At 32.0% G+C, this 15,733-nt stretch overlaps 1 protein-coding gene across 1 annotated transcript in view; it reads right to left on the bottom strand.

The window, feature by feature from the left end:
* The window catches only part of LOC114336064 (DNA damage-binding protein 1), a 74,353-nt gene that overhangs the window by 33,914 nt on the left and 24,706 nt on the right, over window positions 1-15,733 (bottom strand). Inside the window, exons 6-7 of the mRNA XM_028286381.2 lie at window positions 11,778-12,114; window positions 8,714-8,874 (exon numbers count right to left, since the gene is read on the bottom strand). Coding sequence (XP_028142182.1) covers window positions 8,714-8,874; window positions 11,778-12,114 — 498 coding nt within the window. The remainder of the gene's footprint in view (window positions 1-8,713; window positions 8,875-11,777; window positions 12,115-15,733) is intronic.

The raw sequence follows: 15,733 nt of genomic DNA, 5'->3' as shown, positions 1-15,733 counted from the left end.
ATTTACAACCAATATTTATTTGGCGGTTATGTTTTCCAAATTGACGGGCGACGGTGACGCACTTGGCCTTGATCTTATAGGCAAATAGCCATGGTTTTAGTTGAAAATTCTAATATGGTACACATCTTTTTCATTATCACATTTAATGCTACTCTAATTTAAATATAATTAGCGTGATCCAGTTCATACAATCTATCAACGTGGCTAAAATGCTTATAAATGATGGTAGCACCTACGCAAGTCATCATCCGGCGCTAATAAGAGACAGCGGCACCGAAACGATTAAGCCCGTCCGCACATGGAGCGACGCTCGAAGCACTCGGCTCGAGTCAAATCGCGTAGATTTCTCCCTGCCACTCAAGTTCCTTCGTTGTGGTATTGGGCTCCATACACGAGGCGTTTACGATTGCAAAATCTCCTCGTCTTGTACGACTCTCGTTCCGTGCGATCTGAAGCGAACGAGAAAGTTGGAGTGAGACGCACGTTTTTAGTCATAATACTAGGTAGTTTATTTTATTTGTTTCCTTCGTTTTTTGTTGTTTTTTTGCGCTGAATGAAATTTTTCTTTTATTTAAAGATCGGTGCATGTTATGTTCATTGATTGTAGTACTACCTACTAACTTTGTGGAAATATATTGTTTGTAATATAAAATTCTGAAAACATTGAACTTTTGTTTTTAGGTGTTTATTATAAAATTCTTTGGGGAAATAGAACCCTCAATTGTATAATGCTCATTGTATACAAATGATACTAAAAATGTAACAATACCGTACTTTTTACAGATCTAAATAGTCGTTTGGGTTGATAAATAAAAAAGATGTGAGCAAACTGAATCGACTAGTGTGCGGAGAGCAATCGCTTGTGCCGCAGGGTTCGTACAAGACGAGCAAGACGCGCGAACCTCGAGACCTGTTTTCGATCGACTCATGTGCGGACGGCCTAAGTAAGGTGAGAACTGCTTCTGTCCATTGTACCCTATGCTCATTGTTTCAGGCATGTTTGCATATCTTTGATTGGTCAAAGTTTCTGTTTTTGATGTATGTTTCATGCTCGTCATGCTCATCCTGACAGTTAGTGGTCTTGTGGTTTCTTCCACATAAAAATTATTGCATTCGCAGGGTGTTTTATATATTTAGTTCTTTGATCTTCCTTGCTAGTTGTTGGTTTCGTTTTAAACAGAACAGCTCTCAATGTATTGGTTGTTTTGAATGATGTGATATTGTACTTATTAGATACACTTTTTAATTTTTCTGTTATAGTGGAGTCACTGAAGGTGGATATGAGCTATTACCTCCGATTTCGTTGAACCTCCATCGATTTGCATGAAAATTGGTAAGTGGTTAGAGGATACCTCAAGGAACAAAGGTGACATGGTGCCAACTTGCGCTTTTACCCTGGGAGTGGATGCCACCCCTTTTCGGGAGTGAAAATAATTTTATTAAAAATAACCCCATAATTCGATAGAGGGACAAATTTCAAGCAAATTTTTTTATATAAAGTTATTAAAACAAATCAAAACTTTTTGAGTTATTAAAGATCAAAGATTTTAATTTTTCTTGAGAAAAATGCATGTTTTTAACCAATTCTTCATCAATAACTCAAAAAGTGTAAGTTTTTAAAAAAAAGTTATTATTATCAAAATTGAAGCTAATAAAAAATAAAATAAACCCCTTACTACAAAAACCTTTTAATGCCAACTAAAAGTGAGTTATAGGTAATTGAATGTATATTTTTTTCGGCGAGTAAAAAACTCTAAGTATTCAAGCTGAAATAACGGGAAACTGATGCATTGTATAACATAAACTTATTAAACATTTGTCAAAGTACTTAAAAATTTCTATTAAATGAGCCCCCGAACATGTTGATAGCGTAAAATTTATGCTCCACAATTATTTCAAAATTTATCTTTTAAAAATTTTTCCAAAAAATGTTATTGTTTTTTTTTAATAACTCCGTTTGTGTTTACGATATCAAGTTCATCTAAAAACTGTTCGAAAGTTAATTCCAAGTGCTATTTAAGCAAGTTGAACCTAATCTTTTAAACCCCTTACTTTTTTAAAAATAAAAGGTTAAATGACCCCGGTTGCATGGTTCCCACAGCAAAATTTAAGATTTAAACGTTTCTATCTCGGTTATTTTTTACCCTATAGAAATAGTAAAACAGGTAAAATATTTGGCATAGAAAAAACTAAAATTAGGTTATATATAATATTTTACGTATATTGAATATTTTTGGAGTTATTATCAAAAGAATATGAGAATTACAATAATTTTAAAAATTATGATTTTTTTAAATTATATCTTTTTTTCAAAAATATGCATTCTAAACCGGTCAAAATTATCGAAAACATTACTTATGCTAATATAAAGAAGTTATTGTAAGGATTACTATAAATTTTAATTTTTGTGGAAATGGCGTATGTTTCATTTTTCAAAAAAATCGAAACGGTTCTTTTATTTTCATTAGAACTTGCTTAATTTTGACGCTATTACCTTATTCTGAAGCTCATTTGATAGGTATTCCGAAGTACTTTGGCAAATGTTTAGCAGGAATATTTTATACATTGCATCGTTTCCCCGTTATTTAAGCTTGAATACTTAGATTTGAGTACTCGTCGAAAAAAATACACATTCAATTGCCAATAACTCACTTTGAACTAACATTAGTTTAGTTGTTTATGTGAGGAATGTATTCAGTTTTTTATTATCTTCAATTTGAGTAAAAATAACTTTTTTGTAAAAGCTTATAGTTTTTGATTTATACGTGAAAAACCGATTTAAAACATGCATTTTTTTTACGAAAAAATAAAATCTTTGGTCTGTAATAACTCAAAAAGTGTTGATTTATTTTAATAACTTTATATAACAAATTTTGCTTATAATGTTTCCCTCTATCGACTTATTGTATTATTTTTAATAAAATAATTTTCACCCCCGAGAAGGGGTGGCATCCACCCCCAGGGTAAAAGCGCAAGTTGGCATCATGTCACCTTTGTTCCTTGAGGTATCCTCTAATTACTCACCAATTTTCATGAAAATCTATGGATGTTCAACGAAATCGGAGGTGAAAACCTTCAGTGACTGCACTATTAAGTCCTTCACATATGGTATTGTGGCCATCATTAAATCTCTTCTTCAGAGCGTTTCTGGATGGCTTATGGCGTTTTGTTGTTACCTTTCTTGTTTATTTATAAAGACAATGGGTAATCAGTATCTATTAAAACCTTTTTTCTTTTTGAAATGCATTTTCATTAGAGCAGGTGTTTTGTGCTCTACTGTATAATGATTAATGATTTGATTTACTTACTTCGACAACTTGGATTCAGTTCGCTTCGGGATACACCACAGGCGGCTCTGAAGACGCTGAAAAGCAGAAACCTTGGTCAGCCGATGGTGGTGGCCCCAAACCGAACTTAATCTAAGCTGTCTTTCCTTAAATTTTTTGATTTTATTGGTTTTATGAGTTATTAATCTTGTGTGATACATATATTAATTCTGCAGAGTATTAAACAGCAAAATGTACAGGATGTTTGGTAAATAATAGGCCATAGCTTAACCTTAGATTCCTGAGGTTAAAATAGGTCGATTTAAGATAACTTACCTTAGTACAAAAGTTGATAATAACTGAAATACAGGGTGTTAAAGTTAAACTTTAATTTTATTTATTTTTGAATATTTCCTGACAGGCATGTGACAACAACACGAAATTTGGTAAGCGGTGCTGGTATTGTACAATCTACAAATTATGTTAAACAAACGTTTCTGGCTACTACCAGAGGCGTACGACGGGGGACATGAATGGTTGACCCTTCCCAAATTCTACGCCACTGGCGGAATTGCTATTTTAGTGCAATTGATTCTCCAATACTTTCTATGTAAAAAATATACTCTTCATTCGTAACGATAAAGTTATTAGTTTTCGAGATATTGGAAGCTAAAAACGAAGGAGCATAATACATTAATCAAAATAAGTGTTTCTTTTCATTTTTAACTTCAAATATCTCGAAAACTAATGACTTTATCGTTACGAATGAAGAGTATATTATTTGCATAGAAAGTATTGGAGAATCTAAAAATTATGCTAAAATAGCAGTTTCATCAGTGGCGTAGAATTTGGGAAGGGTCAACCATTCACTTTCCCCTGTCGTACGCCTCTGGTAGTAGCCAGAAACGATTATTTAACATAATTTAGTAGGGTGTACAGTACCTACTCTTTCTGCCAAGTACCATAAGGATGTGTCAAATAGTTTTATAGTACCGGGCATACATGTTTCTTAAAGTTTTAAATAAAGAATAAATTATTAAAAATAAAGAATACTTTAAAATAATTTGACATTTTCGTGTGATACTTGGCAGAAAGTGTAGGCACTGTACACCCTACTAAATTATGTTAAATAATCGTTTCTGGCTACTACCAGAGGCGACGACAGGGGAAAATGAATGGTTGACCCTTCCCAAATTCTACGCCGCTGATGAAACTGCTATTTTAGCATAATATTTAGATTCTCTAATACTTTCTATGCAAATAATATACTCTTCATTCGTACCGATATAGTTATTAGTTCTCGAGATATTTGAAGTTAAAAATGAAAAGGCACATTTATTCTGCCGTGCTTAGCGAAAACGCCGTATCTGTAAAAATCTGAAAAAATTAGATTTATACATTTTTCTAACCCAAATTTGCATATCTACCTTATTTGCTTACTAAAAATGACGTAAGTTAAGGCAAAATACATTAAACACAACGCATTTTATGCCGTATCTGCAAAAATGTTCATTGATACTTAGAATAAATGCGTCATCTGAAAAATACTTAAAAAAAACGCCGTATTTAAAGGTCACTTGGCGCGTTTATCCTAAGCAGGCACTAGATGCGGCGTTCTGCCTAAGCATTTGACAGATTTTTACAGCATGTGTAAAATTTTTAATAAGGTTAGTTTGTTGCCATTTTTCAACGAGAACGGTTGTTTGATATAATTTTTTAAATACATATCGATGGTCTAATTCTAATATCCCGTATCTGCAAACAATCTGAATTTCCGATTTTCGCAGCAAACGATTAACAAAACAGTTATCCATCTATACACAAAACCCCAATCTAAACAAAAAATTCTAGGAACCTCTAACACAGGTCTTTTAATACCCCGTAACTGAATATCTATAAATTTGATAAGAATTTCCCCGTATCATCATAATTTGTTTGAGTTTGTACTCAGAATATCGCATGGTAGGGCATAGGCTATGGCTATAGGGCATAGGAACATTTTTAAAGATACGGGGTATTGTAAAAAACAGAACAAACCTCCTACTGTAAAAAACATCTTTTGGCAGATACGGACTATTAGAATTAGACCGTCCATATGTCAAATAGAACAAAGTTAATACTACAGAAGGCTATTTTTTCTTTATCAACAGAAAATCTAAACACATATGTTTGAGTTGGTGGTTATCAAGAAATAATGTATGGTTCTAAAAACAATGCGGTACTACTAAGTGAGACAAATACTTCCACTAAATGTGGAGTTTCCTGAGGTATAGTTCTATTTAAGAAAACTCAGAAAATATTCATTCCGAGATTCGACCAACCCTGTATACTAATATTTCAAAATTAGCTATACTGATGATTCTTAACGATAATAGACTATATTAAAAATCACTTGAACGTAAGCAGAGTTTTTAATGTCAAACTATTACAATTCTACAGGGTGTGAATGTTGCTACGAAATTAATAAAAAAACGTAAATATCTTTTAAAATACTCTGTATAATATTACAAAATCTCATATTTTAAGAAAGAAGATATTGAGGACAATCCAAAAATGTAAAAATATACAGGGTGTCCTATTTAAAAAAACCAAGTTATAAGCAACTTCCGGTATAACCGAAAGTTGCAAAGAGATGAAAATATTTTCATTAAATAGATCATCCCTCAAAACCCCTTTATTCCAATTTTCATGATTCTGTTGCCTTTAGTTCTCGAGATATTTCTAATAGGCCAGTTATCTGCCTCACCCTATATAGTTGTCTAAAATATTAACTTTCTATAGTGATGCCATTCCGACAATATAAGATGCTAAATATTGTTTCCTCGACAATAAGGTTTCGCCATCATAAATTATAATTTTTTTACAATATTCAGTATGGGCCAATAGATAAACAGAACAGGAAGAAGTTTATTATAGGTAGGCGGTGGATTTTTACCCTCGATAACCGCACAGATGTTGGGAATTTATGTATACAGGTACCTAGTTGGGGTATTTACTTATAGCCATTACAGCGCTAAAAATAGATAAAGAATAATAAAGATACATATTTTACGATTTCATTTTTCCTCGTTATATCCAAATATGCTTCGTTATAGAGGTGTTCAGTTCAATAGGAATTTCATGGGACATCTTCAGTGTACCTCGTTATAAGAGAAACCTCGTAATAATCGTGTTCGTTATAGAGCGAGTCTACTGTATTATAAAATAAGAAAATGCTTAGCGCAAACGCAGTATTGCATTCTTCCTAAGAAGGAAGAAGTTAATTTATGTAGTATACTTAGAAAGAACGCAGTAACATGAGTTTTTAGAGTAAATAATATACAGGGTGTAACGAAAATACAGGTCATAAATTAAATCACATATTTTGAGACCAAAAATAGTTCGAATTAACCTAATTTACCTTAGTACAAATATGCACATAAAAAAAGTTACAGCCCTTTGAAGTTACAAAATGAAAATCGATTTTTTCGAATATATCGAAAACTATTAGAGATTTTTTATTGAAAATGAACATGTGGCATTCTTATGGCAGGAACATCTTAAAAAAGAATTATAGTGAAATTTGTGCACCCCATAAAAATTTTATGGGGGTTTTGTTCCCTTAAACCCCCCCAAACTTTTGTGTACGTTCCAATTAAATTATTATTGTGGTACCATTAGTTAAATTCAATATTTTTAAAACTTTTTTGCCTCTTAGTATTTTTTCGATAAGGCAGTTTTTATCGAGTTGCGGCTGCTTTTTTAATATGTTTACATAAAAATTTTATGGGGGTTTTGTTCCTTTAAACCCCCCAAATGTTTGTGTATGTTCCAATTAAGCTTTTACTGCGGTACCATTAGTTAAACACAATGCTTTTAAAACTTTTTTGCCTCTTTGTATTTTTTCGAGAAGGCACTTTTTATCGAGATATTACTTCTTTTTTAATATGGTTCAAAATATACCTAAAAATGTAAATCATAAATAAATTTTCATATTATTACCAAGTCTCCATAATCGTACTTAGCCATATTCAAATATGTGGTGGATTTGACAAATATTCAAAATATCTCGATAAAAACTGACTTTTCGAAAAAGTACTAAGAGGCCAAAAATTTTTTGAAATATTGTGTTTAACTAATGGTACTATAATAATAATTAAATTGGAACGTACACAAAAGTTTGGGGGGGTTTAAAGGAACAAAACCCCCATAAAATTTTTATGGGGTGTCCAAATTTCACTATAATTTTTTTTTCAGATACTACTACCATAAAAATGCCACATGTCTATTTTCAATAAAAGATCTCTAATAGTTTTCGATATATTGGAAAAAATCGATTTTCATTTTGTAACTTCAAAGGGCTGTAACTTTTTTTGTGTGCACATTTGTACTAAGGTAAGTTAGGTTTAATCGAACTATTTTTGGTCCCAGAATATGTGACTACATTTATGACCTGTATTTTTGTTACACCCTGTATATTTTGCCAATCTTATGTATAAATATGAGTTCTATGATATTTATTATGTATATAAAGTAAAAAACAAAAAAAAATTCTAAATAGTTTTCAACGGCTAGACATTTAAACAAAAACCGGTTTTACTCAAATGTGATCTCTCTGCAGATACGGCGTTTTTCCTAAGGACGGCAGTATTTTGATTAATGTATTAAGCTCCTTCGTTTTTAGCTTCAAATATCTTGAAAACTAATGGTTTTATCGTTACGAATGAAGAGTATGTTTTTTACATAGAAAGTATTGGAGAATAAAAAAATTGCACTAAAATAGCAATTCCGCCAGTGGCGTAGAATTTGGTAAGGGACAACCATTCACGTTCCCCCGTCGTACGCCTCTGGTAGTAGCCAGAAAAGTTTGTTTAACATAATTTAGTAGATTGTACAATACCAGCACCACTTACCAAATTTCGTGTTGTTGTCCCATGCCTGTCAGGAAATATTCTAAAATAATTCAAATAAAAGTTTAACTTTAACACCCTGTATTTCGGTTATTATTGACTTTTGTACTAAGGTAAGTTAGCTTAAATCGACCTATTTAAGCTCAGGAATCTAATGTTAAGCTATGGCCCATTCTTTACCAAACACCCTGTATAAACAATCTAAAGAAATTAACAATAGCCCAATCGCTAATATTACTGGTTATACACATATCGGAGGATGCTGTAACATATACAATATCACAAAAGAACGTTAAACCTCAGAAATTGTAAATACAAAAATAACACATCTAGAATGGAAAGTAGACTAAATATATAGCAAAAGCTGTATAAGAGCATGGTAAAAAATGGAGACGACTGGCGATAAAATTATGAATAAAAATCTCACTAGATATCCTCCATTATAAAAAGATTATAAATTCAGTTTTCAGCGAAATAAGTATTTTCTTAAATACATTTAGACTAGTAAGATAGCTTTAAAGGAATGAATAATGTATAGTAATCTTGACTAATACATACCTCCCCCTAAAAGTTCCTTAGTTGATTCAACTAAATCTGGTAACCTTAATAATCGTACGGATATATCAGTCCATAGGCCCACAGCGACAAAATCTGACGTCTGATTCTCCCCCAACGCACTTATATCGAGACAAGCTATTTCTACATCTAACACAGTATTGCTGTAAAATAATATGATGTGTTAGTAAAGATTATCTTAATCAATATAAATTTTAAAGACACATATTTTCCATAAAAGTGTGATATAAAAATATAAGTATAGTTCAATTTGAAATTGTCCAACAATTCTCTTATCTGGAAAGCATTTTAAATACCAACAACATAGGATAAGAAGAAATAAACAATAGAATAAAGCTGGCAAATAGAAATTACTATAGTCTAATCAAACACCTTAGAAGGTACTGCCTATCAAGGAAGATAAAGATCCATGATATATAGAACTTAAATCAAATTAAGAGAAATGTTGAAATTGACGACCTTTAGCAATGACGTAATGAGAAAGCCGTGCAATAAATCTTTTTCTTTTGTGCAATTTCAGTCTTATGCGCTCCTTCAACTCTTCTACATTATTCGGTCGACTATCATACACTTTGTTCTTCAAACGTTCGCACAAAAAAGGTCTAACGGAGGCAAATCTGGAGACCCTGTGGACCATTCAATAAATTACTACACGTTCAATTGTACTAACTATAAGATAGAAATCATCAGTTAGTTGTTAAATGTTTAACAACATATTTATAGCCCTTCAAGCATTTTGTAATTCTCAAGCTTATAGTTGTAGTTAAAAAATGCGCTTTACCCAAGTGCAGTGAAAATATCAAAGACAATGACAGTTCTAGAAAGAGTGTATTAGGTTTTTGAAATTTATTGACAAAAATATTATTCTAACTTGACTCCAAACATTTTAGAGCAAGGGGCAAATTTGGGGTGTGTATCAGGACAATTGGGGTATGTATCAAGACAATATTCAGAGTATGCATTTTACTAGGGTACGCTTTTTGACCATTTGAATTTAATTTGGAATTTTTTAGGTTAATATTTTTTAAACCCCACCAAACGGCAACACTGTACCAGTAAGTCAACGTCAAAATTGAATGACGTGCAATTAACTTTAAAGGCAATGTATATACACTGCGCGTCAGAGAAAACGGGCACCCCAAAGAATGGGTAATTTTTGATGTCTCGTATCTCCTAAACCTGTTGTCCGATTTAAGTAATTTTTTTAATATGTTAAGCATTATTATTTAACAATATCGCTGTAATAATATTGTTGCTAAACAGATACATTTTCATTGTATACCAGGTGTACGAATAAAACTGTGTTTTATTTTCTCAAAGTTCTCAAACTCCCTGTGGCATATTGTACAATTTGTAAAATACTGAAATTAAAACCCAAATATAACCTCAAGTTTTCTTAACATTCTGTTTCTTAATTCATTCGCTTACGTTAGATAATACAAAAGTTGGGTACTTTAACAACTAGCCATGTTCTTCATCAGTACAGGGTGTTTGTAAATAAGTGCGACAAACTTTAAGGGCTAATTCTGTATTAAAAAATAATGACCGTTGGTTTGTTAAACATATGTCCGCAAATGCTTCGTTTCCGAGATACGGGATGTTGAATTTTTTCTTACAAACTGACGATTTATTTATTGCCCTAAAACCGGTTGCGATATGCAAATGAAATTTTGTAGGTTTTAAGACATAGTTATTGCGCATTTTTTGACATGCAGTTAAGCATTTTATATTCACCATTTGCGCGCATACGAGTAAAGTCTGTTTTAGACTATAACATAAAATGATATAAGAAAATGGTATACTAAGTTTTGTCACAATGTAAAACAGGAAGCAAAATCTGGTAACAGAAAATGTTATACAAATTAGAACATGTCCTATTTGAACAATTTTTAGTACACAGGCATGCGCAGTTAGCTTATTTTCGTTATACTGTCACATTGGTTCTTTTAAGGTTAACTTTTCTTTTAAGAAATGTTGCAATGGAAGCAGCTGATAATAATAGAGTTTTCTTATCCATCATATAAAATATATCTTTGTAATATAAAATATCAAAGGTAAAACTAACTAGTTAAATGTTGAGAAAAATGAGGTTAAAATATTCTTAAAAGAAAATAAGAAGAAGAAAATTGAGGTTGACAGTACATGTACCATCACAAGAATATAAAAAAGTATTTTTTTAAAATGTAATGCGCAGAATCATCTAACATATTTTGATACCAAAATGTGACAATGTAATACACAAAACTTCTTGTATTAATATTGTACACAATCATTTCATGTAAGTTTTTGTTATACCATTTTCTTATATCATTTTATGTTATAGTCTAAAACAGACTTTACATGACTGATCATATTACCCGTATGCACGTATGGTGAATATAAAATTTTTAATTGTATGTCAAAAAATGTGCAATAACTATTTCTTAAAACCCACCAAATTTCATTTGCATATCTCAACCGGTTTTAAAGTAATAAAAAAATCGTCAGTTTGTAAGAAAAAATTCAACATCCCATATCTCGGAAACGAAGCATTTGCGGACATACGATTATAAAGCAAACTGTCATTATTTTTTAATGCAGAATTACCCCTTAAAGTTTGCCGTACTTATTTAGAAACACCCTGTACTGATGAAGAACATGGCTAGTTGTTAAAGTACCTGACTTTTGTATTATCCAACATAATCGAATGAATCAAAAAACGAGGCTATAGTTGGGTTTTAATTTCAGTATTTTATAAATGCTAGAATATTCCACAGGGTGTTGCGAACTTTGAGAAAAAAAAAACACAGTTTGATTCGTACACGCGGTATACAATGAAAATTTACCTGTTTAACAACAATATTATTACAGCGATATTGTTAAAGAATAAGGCTATAACCTATTAAAAAATTACTTAAATCGGACAACAGGTTTAGGAGATACGAGACATCAAAAATAGCCCATTTTTGGGGTGCTCGTTTTCTCTGACGTGCAGTGTATAAAATATAACGATTAAATCTAAATATAAATAAAAAAATACAAAAAATATATACAATGGAGTACTCACCCTTTTAATATTAATTCGTTCGGATGTATCTCCAAATAATATAATGCTGAACCGGTCGACACTATAACCTGAGATGTATTAGCGGACACAACACTAATATTCTTCTCTGTTGGTGGTTTCCATTCAGCTAGCAATGTTTTGTTCTGTGCCGACACCAATCTAACAGATATTGGCGTAATTTGAACCAACTGATCATGAACCACATTGCTGCAAGTAAATGTCTGTTGGTCAGATGCAAATCCTGGCAGCTCCGTTTCTTCAACCTCTTCTCCGTTTAGACTTAGAATTCGAGTTTGGCCGACGAAAGACAAAACGAGAGTATTATCCTGCTTACTTCCTAAAAGAATAAAATCGCTTTACAAAATATATGTATAAAGTCACAAATAAAGAAAAGGTACTAACATTATTTTATGTAGCTAGAAGTAACATTATCTCAGTAAAAATTCTCACATAGTATTCATCGTTGATGCTATACAGTGATGAGCGCGCTAATAAAAGATGGAAAACGTATTAAGTTGTGAGATAAAAAGAAATGAAACTAGTCGAGCTGGAAAATTTAGCGATATTGACTTATATATTGATTGTTTCCCACCTTTCGTATCGGATGAGTTTGGCAACTGCCACTGTCACAGTGACAGTTTTAGTTGATATACTCCTCTGATATGTGTAAAGGTGGGAAATAATCAATATAATGTAAATAAAAAGGTTACTATCGCTAAATTTCCCAGCTCGACTAGTTTCATTTCTTTTATTTCACAACTTAATACGTTTTCCATCTTTTGTGCTATTTTGCCGGTTGTTAGCGCGCTCATCACTGTATACTATACAGGGTGTCCAGAAACTCTACCGACAAACGAAGACAGGAGATTCCTCATATAATTTTAAGACATTTTAACCCAACTCATCTAGTCCGAAAATGCTTCCTAATGGAGGTAGAGCTATTTGAAGACGGCGCGGAGTCTTGTAATTAGTTTTTCTTAAATATCTCGAGAACGCTTCTATTTAGAAACACAAAAATTGGTACGCATATTTATCTTCCAGAGTTAAATCGATTTCATCCATTGTGAATTTCTAGTACCGGTCATAGGCGTCCGTTTTGGGTAGGGCAACGGTTATTTTATCTCATAACTTTTTTGTTGTTTTTAACTTTTAAGCATTTTTGATGCTGGATTATTATATTATGAGATATTCTAGTACTAAAAGGTACTCTTGATTAAAGCCGGTAGGACACACCGTTTTCTAGAAAAATCGATTTGAAAATTTGTTTTTTGAATTTGAAAAAAAAAAAAAAAATTCAAAAAATTAAAAAAAAACGGTCTATTTTACCAACTTAAAGCAAGAGTAACTTTTAGTACTAGAATACCTCATAATTTAATAATCTAAAGTCAAAAATTCTTAAAAATTAAATATAAAAAAAGTTATGCGATAAAATAACCCTTGACCTACCCAAAACGGACGCATATGACCGGTACTAGAAATTCGCAATTAATGAAATCGATTCGTCTCTGGAATATAAATAAACGTACCAGTTTTCGTTTTTCTAAATGGTTTTTTTTTTAATTTTTCTTGGAAAAAATTTTCAAATCGATTTTTCTAGAATACGGTATGTTGTACCGACTTACAGCAAGAATACCTCTTAGTACTAGCATAACTCATATTTTAATAATCCAGTGTTAAAAATGCTTAAAAGTTAAAGACATAAAAGTTATGCGATATAATAACCGTTGCCCTACCCAAAACGGACGCCTATGACCGGTACTAGAAATTCACAATAAATGCAATCGATTTATCTCTGTAATCTCTAAATAAAAGCGTTCTGGAGTGATTTAAGAAAAACTAATTACAAGACGTTATCTTCAAAGAGCTCTTGCTCCCTTAGGAAGCATTTTAATATCTTAAATATCTTAAATTTATCTGAGGAATCTCCTGTCTTCGTTTGCCGGTAGAGTTTCGGGACACCCTGTATAACGTGATCATATAGTGTTATTATATAACGTCATCATCATCATCGTATACTCATCATCACCTCTTTCCCACTTATTCCGATTTTGCGCCATCTAAATCCAATTTCTAGTCATATCAACTGCTTTTATTATAATTCTTTCAATAGCGTCTGCTACTCTCAATATTTTGCTTATATGTAGTAGCATTAGATAATACAGAGAATAAGAGGAGGAAGGCATATAGGAAGAAGGAGAGTGTCATGGTTGAAGAATTTTAGCGATTGGTTTAAATACGGCTCTATAGAACTCTTCAGAGCAGCGGTAGATAGAGTAAAGATAGTGATAATGATATCCAACCTCCGATTGGGAGATGACACTTAAAGAAGAAGAAGCATTAGTTATTCTATCACATAGACAAACCCTTAACATTATTCTCTCCAATGCTCTTTCAACAACTTATAGTTTACCCACTGTGGTGAGTTTAAAAATTTCTGGGTAGGATTTCAGCGGTCATCACTGGCCTAAAAATATCCTTCGTCTTTCCAAATGCAGCCCAAGGTAGGTTTATTCTTCTCTTAAACTCAATTACGCCAACGAAATCCTTCGCCTTCCTGGTCCTCGCTTTCCCTCTACTTTTCCCTGTAAGACCAGTTGCAGCAGTCCATATCTTTCACTGTTCCTCATGATGTGACCGAGGTATTCGATTTTTGGATTTTGATTTTGGTATAACCAAAGTTTATTCCACTGAGACGGTATAACTTCGTTTGCAAGGCAAGAGTTACAGTGAGCATGTAAAGGTTGGAATAAATTAATTTTTTCATCAATGAGTGATTTTGGAAATAGATCCCAAACAGTTCGATTTTTATTTTTAAATTACGATTTTTTGGCATAATATATATTATACTAGTGACGTCATCCAGCTGGGCGTAATGATGTATCGATGATTTTTTTTAATGAGAGTAGGGGTTGGGTTGTAGTTCATTTGAAAGGTTATTCAATTCTCTAATCAGTAATATAAACATTAACATAATTATTTATACAGGGTGTCCAAAAATAATTTTTTTAATTAAATTTATTGGGAGAAAAGGAAGAATGTATGTAATATATTTGATTCAAAATACACTTTACGGCTGTCAGAAAACAGAAAAAAATGTTTAATTAACAAATAAACATATTTTTTCGCTTACATTCCATATTCAAACTGCTAAAAGGCAGGACCCCGATTTTTGACCCTTCGCTTCGTTATCGATTATTCGCTATCTGTATACTAAACAGATACGAAGCGAATACGTTCGATAACGAAGCGAAGGGTCAAAAATCGAGGTCCAGGTGGCATGTAGCTTTAATATTGTATTTGCACAAAAAAACAATATTTATTTGTCAAATAAACATTTTTTTTTCTGTTTTCTGACAGCGGTAAAATGTATTTTGAATTAAATAAATCAAATACATTCTTTTTTTTTGTCTCAATTAGTTAAATAAAAAGAAATTTTGGACACCGTGTACGCATAACTATGTTAATGTTTAGATTACTTAATAGATAATTGAATAACATTTCAAAAAAAATCATCGATTACGTCATCACGCCCAGATGGATGAAGTCAGTAATATGATATATATGCCCATATGTCATATAAATGCACATATATCATATAAATAAAAATCGACCAAATATAAATAAAAATCGACCTGTTTCGGGATTTATTTTCAAAATCGCCCATTCACGAAAAAATGAATTTATTCCAACCTTTACGTGCTCACTGTATAATAATAATTGTGTCAATGCTTTTAATACTGCCTTATCTCTTGTTTTAACTGGCTCAAGAATCTGGCTTCCACAAGCTACTTTATTGTTTTTCATTTGATTTAATGACTTTAAGACTTCTTCAATTGTTATTTCTGGGATGTCCTCTGAACCCACATTCTGGACTTTTCTCAACTTGATGACGTCTGTCTTATCTTTTTCTCTATATAGTTTTGTGTAAAATTCTTCAACTATCGTAATTATTTTGG

Source organism: Diabrotica virgifera, chromosome 2, assembly GCF_917563875.1.
Source record: "Diabrotica virgifera virgifera chromosome 2, PGI_DIABVI_V3a".
NCBI classification, from domain to species: domain Eukaryota; kingdom Metazoa; phylum Arthropoda; class Insecta; order Coleoptera; family Chrysomelidae; genus Diabrotica; species Diabrotica virgifera.
This window is presented reverse-complemented; position numbering and strand designations above follow the sequence as displayed.